This window comes from Polyodon spathula, chromosome 10 (assembly GCF_017654505.1).
Source record: "Polyodon spathula isolate WHYD16114869_AA chromosome 10, ASM1765450v1, whole genome shotgun sequence".
NCBI classification, from domain to species: domain Eukaryota; kingdom Metazoa; phylum Chordata; class Actinopteri; order Acipenseriformes; family Polyodontidae; genus Polyodon; species Polyodon spathula.
The window spans coordinates 31,806,852-31,824,604 of record NC_054543.1 but is presented as its reverse complement, the minus strand read 5'-3'; the positions used below and the strand labels follow the sequence as shown (position 1 = coordinate 31,824,604).

The following is a 17,753-nucleotide window of genomic DNA, read 5'->3' as shown; positions in this document are numbered from 1 at the left end:
AAATTAAGACCAGTCAGCTCATTCCACTTGTATGTAAGGTAAGCCTGAATCAAAGTGGTGAAATGCTAATGTTTTAACTCACTGCGCCACCTAGTCCCCTGACTCATGTTACAAAAAGTACAGCTGTTCGTTTTCAAAACTTTAAATTAATACCTTCAGTTTTTTTCTAGTTTTGAACTATTTAGGAGGGAAAGCGTACAAACTTATTACTGTAACAAAACTTGGTACCCACAGAATTGTAAAAGCTGCATACTTTCCAGTTTTTATTAAACTAAGAATTACTCTAAGACCTGCATGGTATAAAAAAATACCAAAGTGTAGTAATGGTACAGCATAGGCAAGAATGCTGAGATACTACAAGTATATTTTAAAAACGCATGATAAATGCAGTTTAACATATAGCAAAATAGTACAAACTTGCCATAAAGATTTGCTATAAAAGCCTTTTTCGTATTTGCGGGCAAACTTAGTGAAACCATTTATTTGAAATCTAATTTATTAATTTATTATAACTAATAATAATAATAATAATAATAATAATAATAATAATGTGTACCCAACACGTTATCGGAGATTGTGAGACTTCAAACAGGAAACAGCTGATTGATTGTACCTCGTTAATCAAGTTAGTTAAACTTCCGATTCATTTGAAGTATCACGGGCCATACGACTAATTCGTAATAAACATTCATCTATTTTTTTCACACCAGTCAGACGCAAACATTTAATTAACCTGCCCTTCAATGCATTTTAGGGATGTGTTGCAGACTGCTAGATTCAAATTGTGTTTGGTGATGCTGGTATCAGTTTCCTCACGCGATAAATCTCTTCAGTTTTGTAACTTCTCTTAAGGTCTTTGTGAGGCTGCTTCTGGTACAAGGGACGTGTGCACACGCTTACACCCCCCCAAAAAAAAAAGTTCCTTGTGGTGCTCGCCTAATTGCCCCCCCCCCCCCCCATTAAATTTAAGCGCGAGAGACAAGCAAAAATTAATTTTGTGGCAATAAAAATTTAGCAATAAAAGGCCGTAACACTTTATCGTAATGATACAACGCACTTTAGTAATTGGAGGACAAGGTTGGATTCATGTTTGATTTCGTTTGAAAAAAGTTTGGAATTTGTAGATATTCGTTTATGGCGTACAGTGTAAAAAAATGAATACATGTTTATTATAACACCCTAAGTCTTCTGTAAACCCATGCAAATGTATTGTGTTTATACTTTACGCCCAGAAGTAAATATAACTCAAGAAAAGCTAAAAAAAAAACCCTATTCGCATTCGATGATATGCGTGGCTCGTCCTAAATGTTACTCAATTAGCTAATGATTATATAATGCAAATTCCACCATTTTATGTTCCTTTAAACAATCTGTCCCACGATCCTATCATATTTTGATAATACTGAACCGTGGAAACACGTGTCATTAACACAATTTTTTTTTTTTTTTTGTGCATGTCTTTCTCACTAATATAAATGTGACTAGTAATGCCCTTCTATTTGATGAAGATGCATAAGTGGCTTTGTCTTCAAAAGAGAAATATATAACGCAAATCACCAAAAATTGTAAAATAGGTAAACTGAGATATAAAAAGGTATACATTTTACAGAGGCGAGTGAATCGCCTTTACATTACCATGAATGCGCATTTCAATCGCTTTCTCTTGTGATCTGTCCAAGCAGTCAGTTTATCATATTGCGTTTTGTGAAAGTCAAAAAAAAGTCAGGAATACAAAAAAAAAAAAGTTTCAAAAAACATCAATTGACCCCACCCTCTTCGTCTTACTCCGGTATCCAATCATCAGTGACTTGTTAAGGAAAACAAACTTAGTGATTGGTCAGGGTGTTGGTTTCCAGGCTCCCCGCGGGGAGGTTTCTAGCTTGTGAATGAGGGGTACCTGGAAACCGATGTAACATTTATTGTGTGTTTGTTACTCAGCGTTCCAGATTTTAAAGCCGGTTGTGTTGAGAGTTGTTTGTGCCGAACAAAAAGAAGGGTTTACATTTAACTACAGGATTGCAACTCCGGAGAAATGAAATTCCAGTACGAGAACATGCAGTGCAACCTGAAGCATTAATCAAAGAACCGCAAACGAGCAGGTCGCATTTGCCTGCCTGCTGCTGGAAAATTATTTTTAAAGGGCTTGAGTTGAACCGAAGAGCCAGAACGAACAGAGCGGGGGGATAAAACACATGCTTTTGCTTAACTTGCAGAAAAAAAAACAAATTCTCGGCTCAGAAACCTGGAAGAAGCGCGGCACCATTTCTTCAGAAAAAAGTGGGATTCTGAGAGAACACGGACGGAACAGTGCCAGCTAAGTGACTTTTTAACAACAGAACTTACTAAAGGATAGAAAGTTTGAACAAAAAAAGTTTACTTTTAGCTAATGTTTCGATGAAGATTTAAACTTAAATCTGGAGGAACTTGCTTTTTTAAAGAAGAATATTTAAAATAAAAACGGCAAGTCAAGAGCTGCTGAACCCAGATAATGAATATTCTGCAGAGATGAGCCTTAGTGAGGGAATGCAATAAAGGTTGTTGTTTTTGTTTTGTTTGGTTTTTTTTTTAACGCACTTGCGTCCAAGGACATTAAAACAACCGTGTTGACTTTTAATTTGTTTCAGTAGCTACATTTAATTGAAAAAATAGTTTTGTCTTTATTTTTTTATAACCCGGACTTTTTTTTTTTTTTTTCTTTTACGGTTTGAACAAAAAAAAATACCCTGACTAAATATGGCAATGTTTAAGAAAGATAATTGCTTTTCCTGGACTGTTTGTGTGTTGGCTCTGTGTGCCTTGTTGAGCCCGCAGAAGACGACTGGACAGTATCACGGAGAGAAGGGCATTTCAATTCCTGAGCACGGGTTTTGCCAGCCGATCTCAATTCCGCTGTGTACGGACATTGCTTACAATCAGACCATCATGCCCAATTTGCTGGGTCACACGAACCAAGAGGACGCCGGGCTGGAGGTGCATCAGTTTTACCCTCTGGTGAAGGTCCAGTGCTCTCCCGATCTCAAGTTTTTCCTGTGTTCCATGTATGCCCCGGTCTGCACTGTTTTGGAACAAGCCATCCCGCCTTGCAGGTCTCTCTGTGACCGAGCCAGGCAGGGCTGCGAAGCGCTGATGAACAAATTCGGATTTCAGTGGCCGGAAAGACTGAGATGCGAGAATTTCCCAGTGCACGGCGCCGGCGAGATCTGTGTCGGACAGAACACCTCAGATACCGGCAGCCCGACTCCTTACCCGTCCCCCTACATTCCGGACCTGATCACGCTGCCGCCCAACACTGGCGCCCGCCCAAGTCAGCCTTTCTCGTGTCCAAGGCAGCTCAAAGTCCCCACATACCTGAACTATCACTTCTTGGGGGAGAAGGACTGTGGCGCCCCCTGTGAACCAACTAAACAGAACGGGCTTATGTACTTCAGAGAAGAGGAAGTGAAGTTTGGCAGGTTGTGGGTTGGTATCTGGTCCATCCTGTGCTGCGTCTCCACACTGTTCACTGTGCTCACCTACCTGGTTGACATGAGGCGCTTCAGATACCCGGAAAGGCCCATCATTTTCCTGTCCGGCTGCTATTTCATGGTGGCAGTGGCCTATGCCGCTGGCTTCTTCTTGGAGGACAAGGTGGTCTGCATTGACAAGTTTGCTGATGATGGCTACAAAACAGTGGCACAGGGGACCAAGAAGGAAGGCTGCACCATTCTATTCATGATCCTCTACTTTTTTGGCATGGCAAGCTCCATTTGGTGGGTCATCCTATCTCTTACCTGGTTCCTCTCAGCTGGAATGAAATGGGGCCATGAAGCCATTGAAGCCAACTCCCAGTACTTCCACCTGGCAGCCTGGGCAGTGCCAGCCGTCAAGACCATCACCATCTTGGCTATGGGGCAGGTGGACGGGGACCTCCTGACTGGGGTGTGCTATGTTGGCATCTACAACGTGGACTCCCTCCGTGGCTTTGTCCTGGCGCCCCTGTTTGTCTACCTCTTCATCGGTACCTCTTTCCTCCTCGCCGGCTTCGTCTCCCTCTTCAGGATCAGGACAATAATGAAGCACGACGGCACCAAGACGGAGAAGCTGGAGAAGCTGATGGTTCGGATCGGAGTCTTCAGCGTCCTCTACACTGTGCCGGCCACCATCGTCATTGCGTGCTACTTCTATGAGCAGGCTTTCAGGGAGCAGTGGGAGAAGACCTGGCACAAGCAGACCTGCAAAAGCTTTGCAGTCCCCTGCCCTGGCAACGACTTCGCCCCCATGACTCCAGACTTCACAGTTTTCATGATCAAGTACTTGATGACCATGATTGTGGGGATCACTTCCGGGTTCTGGATATGGTCTGGGAAAACCTTGCAGTCCTGGCGCAGGTTTTACAGCAGACTCAGCAACAGCAACCAAGGCGAGACCACTGTATGAACTCGGCAATCTCGGTTGGCAAACCAGAACAGTACTGCAGCTACTGCTAACTGAGACAAGGCCAAGCCTAGGTTTTTGTATCAGAAAACTACCACCATAGTAGTAATAATCATGGCCTTACCATCCCAAGTTATGTAACAAGTTTTAAACTGTTTAATCACAGTATGGCATTGTAATTTTGTGGACTGTTGTCAGCCAGTCAGTATTTGATCAGCAGTGGTTGAAATGTGGTGTTTTTGGGAACAGGTGGTCTAAGACAGCAAACAAAACAAAAAAACTGAAGTGACCAAGTTCCAAATTTGAGGAGCAAATTTGTGTTTTGGGGGGGGGGGGGGGGGGGGTTGTTTTTTTTTTAGTGTGAAACTGGCATTTTCCTCTTATTGTGCCAAGAAATGTAATGCCTATATCTGCTGCCAATTTCGAGCGAATTGTTGTACACATCCAGTCACTGCATAATATATATTGGGGGGGGGGGGGGCTTTATAGCAAAGTATTAAGTTTAACTGAACAGTAAGAATTTCCTTAATTCTTCTAGGAATTCCGCTGTTTCCAGAGCTGCACATTTTTTGTTTTTTGTTTTTTTTCCCCCCACAGTTCTCTCAAGCAGAGGGGTGAGGGGTCCAGAACAAAGTAGGTAGTATTAATTAGTGTACACTTTTTTTTTTCCTTTTAGAAAGCAAATGTATTTTAACACAAAGCTAAAACCCTTATTTTGGATTCCAAGTGCTGATTTATAGACCCTGTATCTTTATGCAGTGATCACAGTCAAAATTAATATTAATATTCTCATCCTTTTTATATGAAGTTTCTATAACCCAGCTTATACTGCAGTTTTCTCACAATGAATACAGTTCATTTAATAAGAACTGTTTCTTCTCCGAAAAGATTTGATTTGGTAATCAGTCATCTTCTTGCCAGTAACTTGTGAGAGCTTAGAAAGTCGGTTATCTTTTTAAGTTGGAACATTTAAAATATATGGCAACTTTTGCAAGAAAGATAATCCTTATCCTGTAGCACAAACTGATGGCCATTTTAAGGTGTTTTTTTTTTTTTTTGGTGGTACCAGTTTTTTATACATGTGTATAGCTGTAAAAATATGCAAGCGACTGCAGTGTAAATATTGCTTCACTTTTTTTTTTTCTAAAAGAATATATATGTATTTATAAAGTAATTTTGCTGGTTTTTATTTGACTTTTTTAATACAGTAAGACCTCATTTTTATTGTACTTGTACAGTTTCACTGAATAAAATGATTAGATTTTTAATCTCTTGCAAGTCTTTTTTTTCTGTTGGAATTGAATGTGTTCATACATTTTAGTTTATCTGACTATGGAAGTTTCATCACAGGTAAAATATCTTGCCTTTGGCAGTACCTCAGAATATTTTAAAATGGTGGTTTGCCTATTTCATAGTTAATGTTTAGTAAAGGATAATATACATTCAGATTGGGTACATGCACATTTAAGTTGAATGTTTTACCTTTTTGTTTTAGTTTAACAATTAAGTTTGCTTTAACCAACTACAGGGCATACACTTTGATGTGGCGTGACACTAAATAACTTTTGAAGCCTGCCTTTTATTATTTATGTATTTTACTTATTAAGCAACCTAGTGTGACTCTTTTTTTGGGGGGGGAAATCAGACAGTTTGGGGTGTGCTATTAAACACATTTTTACTGGATGTGTTTCGGTTTCAAATGCTGTTGCCTAATGCCCAGATCAAAGGACTTCCTATGGTATGGTGGGGAGAGACTGACTCTACAGAGAGGCAATCAATCAGTCTGATCGTTTCAAAATATTTATCTAAAAATGTAAAACGGATGAAAACCAAGAATTATAATGAATGACTATACACATGGATTCAGCTGTGTTGTTGAAATGTACAATTAACATAAAGAAAGGATACCTAAGCTTCCATGTCAAGTTAATTAAAAGCTAGTGCTAATTTGCAAAAACCTAAAAATCATCTGACTTTTTTTTTTTTTTTTTCTTTCGTTCGTGGCTTCGCGCACATGTCTCGGGCTGCCATGAAGTTTAGGAACAAATTAAGAACAAAGTGAAACATTAATACAAGTGACAGCCTCTATAGCTAAGCAACAGAAAAGTTTTCAACGCTTCAGTATTTGAAAGTCCCTGCCAAACACCCGAAGGAGAGGCGGTAGGTTTACATTGCAGAAATACCTCTTTTAAAATGTGACGTTTGCAATACATTGTGTGTTAACTGTGTATCCTATTAAAACAGCCACTGTGTGTATATCGGAACATCCTGTATGCTTTTTGGTTTTAAATGTGAGGGGAGGGGGGCGAAATCTAGTGTATTCACTACTTGGGTCTAAACAAATGTTTTGAATGATTGTACCAGAAGGATTTTGATGCTCGAGCCGTGATAAAAATGCTTCAAACACCGGAGGGGGGTGTACCGTGAGGCGTACGTATTTACTTTACACCTCAGGACCTCGATTATGGAACCGCTGTATACAATAAAAAAGCAATTTTGTAGGTGAAAGAGTTGTTTACCGTAACTACAGTTTAGAATTATCAACCATTACATGCGATTGGGTGGACTGTTATGTTACACATTTATTATTATTATTTCGTGGTTTGAGAAATGATGGTTGGATTAAAAGGAAAACAGTACAGTACGTGATTAATTTTGTACAGACATCTGTTAGCCCCCAAAAGGAAAAAAAACAAAAAAAACAGTTCAAGCTCCGGCCTACAGGGAATGTATGTTCCATCATAACGATACAGAACATTTTCAGCATAATATAACGTGGCCAGTCATTACATATCTATGTGTGTCAGCTGTATCTGGTCCTGCACTGCAGGGTGTGTATATTTGATTCAGGTCTGGCGTCCCCCTTGCAGTTTACATTGTGTAAATAGCATATGGTATCGTTTTACTATTTACATCTAGTCTGTCTAAAAAACACAATATTTTTCAACAGTCTACTAAAGTTTTCTAAAAGCTATATTATTTCGTGCTGCAATTAAGCCTGTAATTCCAAAATTGCAAGCACCCCGTAGCAGCGGGTAGCCGAGTGTTTGGGGTTGTCCAGTCTATCAAGTTGCTTTACACGCTCGCTACCATCTTCATATCTGCAGACGAGTTGCGATTGAAGAACGCACGGAATGTTCTTGAAAAGGGTGCTTTACTTTCCAGGGAAAAACATACCAATTACAATTTGGCGACTACAACGACATTACTGGAAAACCTAAAACATTCATGACATGTCATCTCTTGGGAAGTATACAAGAATAATAAAACACCCTAGCCTTCTGTTTAGGCTAGTATGTGCACTTTAACACTGTTCCTGTAACTGCAGTAGACTGGCTACAGAATGCACTTTCCTGGCGCCCGCATCAATACACCCCGTTCACGTTCCTAAAAGTAGGGGAGGGTCAGTATTTAAGATACATTAGTGAAGCTATAATAAATAACTTAATAATAACAGAAACTTCATTTAAGGTTTATTTATTTATTTATTTACCTGCTTTAAAGTACAGGTACCCTCTCCCCCGGTATACACTGAATACGTGTTCATTTTAGATTTGTAATCCTGTGAGTAATTTCTTAGCTGTAGGATACTACTTGAAATGGGTAGTCTATGGAATCCTCATCGAGGAGGAATGTGAACCCTGTGGGAATCTGGTGGGACAGTTAGCACTGACCTGTAATAATAGTGTTACATGTGTAGCTGCGTCAATGGTTACTTGCTCATTGCATTTGGGTTCGTATCTGATTTTTTACAATGATATTAAAACGTGCTTGATTTGGACAGGTCGGCCCATCTACAGCCGTTTTCACTTTGCGCTGCATGCAATTTAATTTAACAGGTCGTTTTTTTTTTTTTTTAAAAGCATAAACTATTTTTGAAACCGTGGGCCCACTGCAGATTTCGTTTCATTGTTACATGGTATAACGTGCGCTCAATCTTGGATGTTTTTTTTTAAAGGCGTTCTTCCACTTTGACCACCCTTTTATTTGTTTAAATGCCTTATAGCGTATTTGCGATTAGAAACAAATACCACAACAAAAAAGAAAATGGGAAGGAAGCTGTGCTCAAACATTCATTCAAAAAAAAAAAAAAAAAAACATTTGACGTTTCAAGATATCTGAAATTAGTTTTACAGTCTTTGAACTCGTCGAGATAGAGGCATACCTGCTTCAAAGTAAAGGAAATATAATTTTCCAAAGTCACAGTGTATACTTTTTTTTTTTCAATTGATCTTTCATGAAATGCATTGCTGTGGGTTTGGATTATCCCATCTGAGAAATGATTTTGGCAGGTCTTCTGCTCCACGTGATGGAATTTCACTTTCGTTGCCAGGTTGCTTTTAGAGATTTCCTGTCTGCTGCCGCCACCTTGAGGATTCAAATGGAATGGATTCAGCGCTTTCCCTGATTCCGAGGTCTGATGGTTCTTGTCATGTTGATTAAGGGGAAAAAAAAAAACATTACGTGGATGTGGATTACGTAACGGTGGTGTTTTTATTCGTTTTCGTTGCACTTTAAAGACACAGTTTACTCAGGTTCTGCGTTTGCAACACTAAACGCAACACTTTAGTTGTTGTAAGCACACAGATTAGCTAAGTAGTAATTCACAGTATGTCACTGTATTGGGTTCACTGCTGTGTTTTTGACTTCTTTCAGACAACAAAAAAAAAAAAAAACTGCTTTAAGAAATCACACCTCTATTTGTACAAAAATAAGGAAAATGACCGAACACCAAAAAATAACATAAAAACTCACTGGAAGAGAAGAAGGAACGTCCACCATAGTACTGATTAATAACAATACAGCAATGTTTTTACTGTACCGACTGTAAATGAATGGAACTTCCTTTCCAGTAGCAGAGGCACACTGATTGAAAACACTACAAATCTGTCTACCTGAGACCTGTGTGCATGTACAGTATATGAGTCTACTACTGTCTACCATGTGTTTATGTATATCTGGCTACAGTCGAACCTGGGAAGCATATTTCTCTGAAACACGCACACCACTGTTCCTCTGTCTTTACCAGTTCATACGTCTTAAAGGCAATTACGAGAAAGAGTATCGCCCCACCCCTACTAAAAACGAACCATTTTAAAAGACAGTGCTGACGTCGGTTTAAATTTGCAAAACCGAATGAGCAGGCAATGTAAAATATATGATAATTGCGTTATATAGTCCTTAGAGGAAATACCCATGCCGCGGCTCCAGTGTTAGACTGGGGGGTGGCCGCTGTCGCCACTCAGTGTTTTGGATGGGTAGACAGAGTCCATCCACTATTTTTGGTGAAACCCCATTTTTTACACTCCATCTACATTGGTATTTATCTTGAATAAGTAGCATGTTATTTCTCCCCAATACTTCACCGTTGAATATTCCCGACGCAACGTTTGCTTTTATTGAGTCTTCGTGTGCACGCTAACGAAACAGCAATATGAGAATTGAATCACAAAATAACGTGTTGATTCAGTTCAACATTTCTAAAATAAACTAAGTGAAAATGAGTAAAACGGCGGATCCATTTCCCCCTTCCAAAAATGACAAACACTATCCAAACAGATTCGATGAAAAATAACAAAAAATAGCAAAGTTTTTTTTTTCGGTGCTTTGATATTAAGTTATTTTTCGATTTTTATTTTTGGTGTACTTCTACGGTGTTTGTTTTTTTTTTTTAATTTTTTTTGATGATTTGCTAAAAGCGTTTATTTTCGAAAATTAAAAAGAAACAGCACTCAAATACAGTAGGCTACAGTAACTTTCGGTTTCTATTAAATAAAAGCATGTAGACTCTAGCTAAACGCATAAACCTTCAATATATTACATGTAGGTTTAATGTCAGACTAATACATATAATGTCATTAATAGTAGATGTCTTGTGCCCGTTTAAGATTTAGATAATGCAGAAGTGTAGTCCGTTTCCATTTAGACTATAGACAGAGCCCTTCTTGCGGCAGCAGATGGTGATTGAGGAGCTGAGTCAGTGCTGAATCTTGCTGTCGAGAAGCATGATGTGAGAAAGCTGGCTGCCCTTCACGTCACGGATTTATTTAATTTGTGTTTTTTTGTTATGTTTAGAAAGGCATTAGGTATTGTTGTAGTGAGTGTTGTTGAGACGGGTGATTTTGTTTGTTTTAAACCTTTGTACACATTTTGCTCTTTTTACGTTTTAGGCAGTGTTGTTTAAATTGAATGATTAAAACATTGAATTTTAAGGCAAAAAACCCCTCGATTTTTTATCAGTTAAAATTCTTATATACATTCTGATAGTATTAACATGTTTCCAACCGTCCTGCTCTGATCCTCGTTAAACATGTTCATCATGTTTTATTTTGTGTTTTAAATATTTTGTTATTATATATTAGAATATTGAACATTTTGGAGAAGATTATATCTGGCTTGGCACATAGTAATAATATTTCATCACTTGGATGTATGCTGTTAGTGTTTAGGGTATATTGTGTTCATTTTGAGGACTTGAAAGAACTGATTGCCTTTGCTATTGTATTGTGCTTGACTGTGGGTGTAACACTGACAGTAACAGTGTGCCATCCTGAGATGTCCTGCAGTGTGATGATGCCATACTTTCTATTTTGTGGATGAAATGTCTATTGTCTAATCCTAAAAAAATGTAAACATTATACCAGACATTTAGTGTATGCAAAATACAATTTATTTTAAACGTTTAAACTTTTTTTGAGGGGACAAGAAGAATAGTCAGATTATTTTCCCAAATGGTTTCATGTAGTGGGTACACCCTGCATTAACATTTTTTTAATATGTAGTGTTGCACCAATAGCTATGCAGCCAAATAATGTTTGGGAACCTTCCACAGAACATCTATCCAACAGTGACAGCATACGTTCCATTATTAATTCTAATTATTATACTGATTATTGGTAGCCTAAAACTTAGTTCCAATCGCCATATAATATAATTATTTAAATGCAAATAAAGATTTTCCCATTCAACTAACAGTATGATTTTTCATGGACCTGGCTCCCCAAATAATATCTATAGATCAATGGCTTCATCTTTTTAGGTGTAAAATTGACTTCACTGGCACTGTAAATGTGAAAAGTTCCCCAGGGGCTTTGTCCCCGGACCCCACTTCAGCCTGGGGTAACAAAGCCCCTTGAGGGTAGGAAAATGTGCACCATTGCTCAACATCTGTTAAACCTGCAGAGTTCACTCACTATTTTCTGTAGGAGTCTAACCATGACATCATCTTTTAATCCTCCAGTATATTCATTCTACAACTCAACTGAGACAGGACCACGAACAGATCCACAGCACCCAATTCCAAGTCTTTCAGATGAGCGCAGTCATTTGCATGGAAAATAATACCTTCATTCCATCAAGGAGATCTAAAAGAGAAATAAAGCTTTTTTTTATGATTCCTCATGTTTAACTTTTACATTTTGATTCAAAAGACAATTTGTTACGTAGTAGACATAGCTGTATTGGTTTTCTACATAATAGTGATGTGCCATGTTGATTACATTTCATTTAGATTTAAATGTTTTTAAGTGACAACTGAAAGTGTGAGTTGGTTATCACTAACTCAACACTTTTAATTGTTTATCCCCAATATCCTGTTTCCTGTTGTTGTGTCTTTTGTGCTCTTCATATTAATAAAACACACACACACAAGGTTGTGTGTAAGATGCTGCCATTCAATTTATTTAACTGCGAGCTCAGGCCGTTAACACAGAACAGACATGACGTCATTAACTAACCCCGGAAACTATCACTATATTATGGGAATACACTGCTGTGGGGATGTTTGTCTCTGGAACTGAATACTTTCTATTACCTCAACAGGAAATTACAAAAACCTGTTCTGTTTTTTAAAATGTTAAATATTTTAAACATACTATTTAAAGAAAACTGGAGAAATGAAACCAAATAAGGACTTTTTTTTTTGTTAGGTCTCATCTGAAAACAGCCTTTTTAGAAGCATAAAAATCTGTTGCTGGGCAACGTGTAGTCATCATTGGGCCAGCCTCGAAACTCTAGACATTCCAAGTGCTGGGTTGCATATTTAATTTACTGGCATGAGCAAGATTGCACTGAGAAAGATTTAGACTGCACTTTGTAGCACTGTGCCCACAGGCTGCAAGTTATGGTGCATTTAGAGGGCACTCAGTTCATTAAGTTTTGAGAAAAATAAATAACAGGCTTATTTGCCTTTTGGGGCTAATTTTACATCAAATTAATGCAGCAGTTTGCATATCTTAGATGTTGCATTAAATTTAATTGCACTTGTAGCAAGGCCTGTAAAGTAGGAATTTAGATAGGCTGTAAAATATTAATGTTTTATTATGGAAAATTATGCCACAAACAGTAATAACCTTGTTATTTGTTTATTTGCAAAAACGTGTTTGGCGATTTGTAAGGATAAGAACTTTTTTTTGTGTGTGTTTTCCAGTGCTTACCCAATTGACCGCTGCAATATGATATTTAAATGTGACTTTGGGAACCAGTTTCTGACAGAGAGGCACCTTCATCTTACCTGATAAGCCTTGCTCTTTGTTTGTCTTCAGTTTACCTTTGTAAACTTGCTATTTTCTATTAAATGGTACAATAATATACTGTAAATGACTGCTTGGTAATAGTCCAGGTTTGGGTACTCTTTAGCCACATTAGTAATAAAAAATTAAATTGTCACCATTAGCAACAAAATTTAAGGAAATTGGGAAATTCTGTATAGCTGGATGTTGCTTGAGGACCAGATCAGTACTTGAACTGTTAGTAGCTGTTAGACAGGCACCAATAAAGAATGCCTTTCCAGTTTAAGCACTGATACCCGTCAAAGTGTGAGTGCTCTAGCCGGGTGTTAATCAATCAATCTTTATTTTATATAGTGCCTTTCATTGTGGACCACCATCACAAAGCTCTTTTCAAGATACAATAAAAAACAATGCATAATACATTAAGTACAGAGAAAAACAATGCATAATACATTAAATACAGAGAAAAACAATGGATAATACATTAAATACAAGGGTAGGATGTGAGAACATTGTGGATGCATTAAAAAAATAGCAACACAACAGCTAATAACAAATATCAGGCTAAAAGAGCATGGAAAGCAAGAGAGAACAGGTGGGTCTTGAGAGTTGATTTAAAGCGAACGACGGTGGGAGCATCACGAAGCCATGAAGCTAAATGAGCATTCTCCAAGTGTAGTGCACTTTTGCTTGGGGATAACAAGCAGGCCAGAATTGGATGATTCATTTTTTGTTTTATTTTTTTATAATTTGCTGAAATGCTCGCATTAAGCAAGCAGTGCAGGATTTAGAGTCCAAAATCCAAAGTCAGCACTACTGAAGACCACTGCAATCGTAAAAATGTGCCTTGGTGTTAAAACTTTATTGCATTGATTTCTGAGGTAAGTTGAATTTTATATACAGTACCAGTCAAAAGTTTGAATACACCTGCTTGAAACAAGGTTTTTCATAATTATCAATGCTTTTAACTGCATAAACTTGTCTATAAACACTTAATATTTCATTATTTAATACGTGTACTTATATAAGCTGATAATCATAAGTGAATTGCATTCAAAAATTTTATTTTTAAATGAAAATGTAAATAATGTCAATTTCAATGAAATGGCCACCCAAAGGAAGGGGATTTCAGTCTGAAACAAGGTTTTTCATAATTATCAATGCTTTTAACTGCATAAACTTGTCTATAAACACTTAATATTTCATTATTTGATACATGTACTTATATAAGCTGATAATCATAAGTGAATTGCATTCAAAAATTTTATTTTCATTTAAACACGGTATAACATGGTGTTAGAACACTGGCCTAAGTATAAAAGTGTCTTTGTTAGATGTTCTCTGAGTTAACTAGCATGTTACCTAATTAACCTTTTGTCACCAATTATTGTTAACAGGTGAGGGTCCATGATTACTATAAATATAGGTAGCATAGGCACAAGTTTGTCATTCCTGAATGTAAGGGAGCAGAAAATGGCAAAATACTCTCAGTTAAGCAAAGAAAAAAGACAGTCTGTAATAACTTTAAGAAATGAAGGTCACTTTAAGACAAATCGCAAGAACTTTGCAAGTGTCTGTAACTGCTGTGGCCAAGACCATCAAACGATTTGAGGAAACTGGCACTCATGAGGACCGAACAAGGTCAGGCAGGACGAGGGTGACCTCAGAATCAGAGAACAAGTTAATTCGAGTCACAAGTCTGCGAAACCAGCGATTAACTGCCCCTAAAATACAAGCTCAGCTAAATGCTACTAGAAGTACAGATGTTTCAACATCAACTGTTCAGAGGAGATTGAGTGAAGCTGGCTTAACTGGAAGAATTGCTATAAATAAACCATTGTTAAGAGTGCAGAATAAGAGGAAGAGACTTGCCTGGACTTGCCTTGCCAAAAAACACAGAAACTGGACGTTTGAGGAGTGGAAGTCAGTCTTATGGACCGAGGAGTCAAAATTTGAAATATTTAGGTCCAACCGCTGAGTATTTGTAAGATGCAGAGAGGGTGAGCGCATGAGTTCTGCATGTGTGGTTCCCACTGTCAAGCATGGAGGAGGCAGTGTCATGGTCTGGGGTTGCTTTGCTGGTGACAGGGTTGGGGATCTTTACCAAGTCCATGGCAAGCTCAACCAGCATGGCTATCATAGCATACTTCAGAGGCATGCCATTCCATCAGGATTACGGCTAGTTGGGCAGTCCTTCATTCTTCAGCGAGATAATGACCCGAAACACACCTCAAAGTTGTGCAACTATCTGGCAAAGATGGAAAGTGAAGGACAACTCAATCTAATGACCTGGCCTGCCCACTCCAGACCTCAATCCCATAGAACTTGTATGGGATGAACTAGATAGAAAAGTCAAAGCAAAGCTACCCACAAGTGCCCTACATCTCTGGGAACTGCTGCAGAAGAGCTGGGAAGACATGTCGGGTGATTTCCTGTTGAAACTTGTTAACCGAATGCCCCGTGTTTGTGAGGCTGTTATTAAGACAAAAGGTGGCTATTTTGAGGAATCCAAGACTTAGAGACAATTTTCAATTTTCTTGAACATTGGTTTGATACTCCTTATGTTTTGTTTTGTATATTGTAACATGCGTTTTCATTTTCAAGTATTTATAGAAACGTATACGACGTAAAACATTGTCAATTATGAAAAAAAAAATAGATTCCAGCAAGTGTACTCAAACTTTTGACTGGTACTGTGTGTGTGTGTGTGTATATATATATATGTATGTATGTATGTATCCCTTGAAACCTTTCTTCTATAAAAAATCGTTATAGAGAATATCAGAGACACCAGACGGGGAGGGGATGATTGTTAACTTTGGGTTACTCATATAACTGTGTTGCCTACGGTGCCTAGAGGAAGTATTCACCCCCCTTGGGCATTTTCACAGTTTGTTGTGTTACAACCTGAAATCTTGATGCATTTAAATGGGATTTTTTTTTTATTTACACAACCTACTCAACACTTTCAATGTGTGAAAAAATAAAAACCTGAAAAGTCTTCATTAGATAAGTATTCACCCCCTTTGCTAAGACACTCCTAAATAAGCTCATGTACAACCAACTGCCTTCAGAATCCACACAATAAGTTAAATGGAGTCCATCTGGGTGTAATAAAAATGGTTCACATAATTTCAGATTAAATGCACCTCTCTCTGTAAGGTCCCACAGTTGGGTAGTGCATTCAAAGTAAAGATACTACCATGAAGACCAAGGAGCTTTCAAAACAACTCCAGGATAAAGTTGTGGAAAGGCACAGAGCAGGGGAGGGGTATAAAAAGATTTCAAAGCCATTGACTATCCCTTGGAGCACAGTCAAGTTGATTATTAAGAAGTTGAAGGTAAGCAGCACCACCCAGAATCTGCTTTTTTAGAGCAGTCCGTCCTCCCAAACTGAGCAGCCAGGTAAGAAGGTCATTGGTCAGAGAAACCACCAAAAGACCAATGACAACCCTGAAAGACCTACAACATCCAATGGTTGAGATGGGAGAAACTGTCCATGTGTCAACAATAGCTGAGGTACTCCACAAAACTGGCCAGTATGGAAGAGTGGCAAGAAGGAAGCCAGTTCTGAAAAAAGCCCATGTAAAATCCTGCTTGGAATTTGCAAAAAGGCAAGGGGGAGACTCTGAAAAGATGTGACAAAAGATTCTGTGGTCCGATGAAATAAAAATTGAACTATTTGGCCTTAATGCAAAGTGTTATGTCTGGCGCAAACCCAACACAGCACATCACCCAGGTAACACCATCCCTACTGTGAAGCATGATGGTGGGAGCATCATGCTATGGGGATGCTTTTCATCGACAGGTACTGGGAAGCTTGTCAGGGTAGAGGGTAAAATGGATGGAGCTAAATACAGGCAAATCCTTGAGGAATACCTGCATCACTCTGCAAAAGACCTACGACTGGGACAGAGATTCACCTTTCAGCAGGACAATGACCCCAAGCAACACTGGAGTGGCTTAAAAACAAGAAAGTGAATGTCCTAGACTGACCCAGTCAAAGCCCGGACTTGAATCCAATTGAGAAACTGCGGCAAGACTTGAAGATTGCTGTCCACCAACAATCCCCATCCAACTTGACAGAGCTTGAACAATTGTGCCAAGAATGATGGGCAAATATTGCACGATCCAGATGTGCAAACCTGGTAGAGACTTACTCCAAAAGACTCACAGCTGTAATTGCTGTCAAATGCATCAAGATTTCAGGTTGTAACAACAAACTGAAAATGTCCAAGGGGGGAGAATACTTACTATAGGCACAGTATATGGGGAATGGTCAGCATTGCTGAGGGGGTGTGACCAAGGCTGATTCCAAGGTTTTTTTATGTCAACACAGATATGACACTTTAATCAACTTTTCTAGTGCTGGTATACATTTTCATTTATGGCCTTGTATAATTTTCTGTACAGTTTTAGAACAACAGACAGCGACTGAGTCTCTGTACCTGAAGACCGGGTTTCTATCCTCAGTGTTAAGAATTCTGACGTGCCTTTCCCAGCAGTTTCTTACACTGTGTATGATTGCAACACTTACAGTTGCTACCTACCTAATCACCGGCTGTAAACTGCAACAAGAGTTCTGGCAACAGCACAGCAATTTGAGATAATAATGATGGAGCAATCAGGTTGCCAATGAAATAAAGAACATTGAGTAGAAAGGATGGTAGTTGTGCTCACAGGAGGTCTACGTTTATTGGTGACTTGAATCAGAAGTTGAAATTTGAGCTCCTTTCTTTGGGTATTTTGAAGACATTGTTTCTGTGTCTGCATTTTGGGGGAAGGAGGGAGTGGGGAGGGGGGGTAATTTCTTTCTCGCTGCCATGGCAA

At 38.6% G+C, this 17,753-nt stretch overlaps 1 protein-coding gene and 1 long non-coding RNA gene across 2 annotated transcripts; both read left to right on the top strand.

Annotated features, from left to right (window-relative positions):
• Positions 1-1,855: 1,855 nt before the first annotated feature.
• Positions 1,856-5,630, top strand: LOC121322165 (frizzled-7-A-like). The gene has a single exon (XM_041261738.1). It carries the CDS (start codon positions 2,734-2,736, stop codon positions 4,414-4,416), a length of 1,683 nt encoding a protein of 560 aa, XP_041117672.1. The 5' UTR covers positions 1,856-2,733; the 3' UTR covers positions 4,417-5,630.
• A 768-nt stretch (positions 5,631-6,398) lies between these two features.
• LOC121321570 lies at positions 6,399-11,723 on the top strand. Its single transcript, XR_005950953.1, has 3 exons — positions 6,399-6,573; positions 8,747-8,828; positions 11,654-11,723. It is a non-coding gene; the product is annotated as an uncharacterized LOC121321570 (long non-coding RNA).
• The last annotated feature ends 6,030 nt before the right edge of the window (positions 11,724-17,753 follow it).

Coding starts and splice junctions, on each gene's coding strand:
- LOC121322165 (XM_041261738.1), top strand. CDS start 2,734: ATGGCAATGTTTAAGAAAGATAATTGCTTTTCCTGGACTGTTTGTGTG.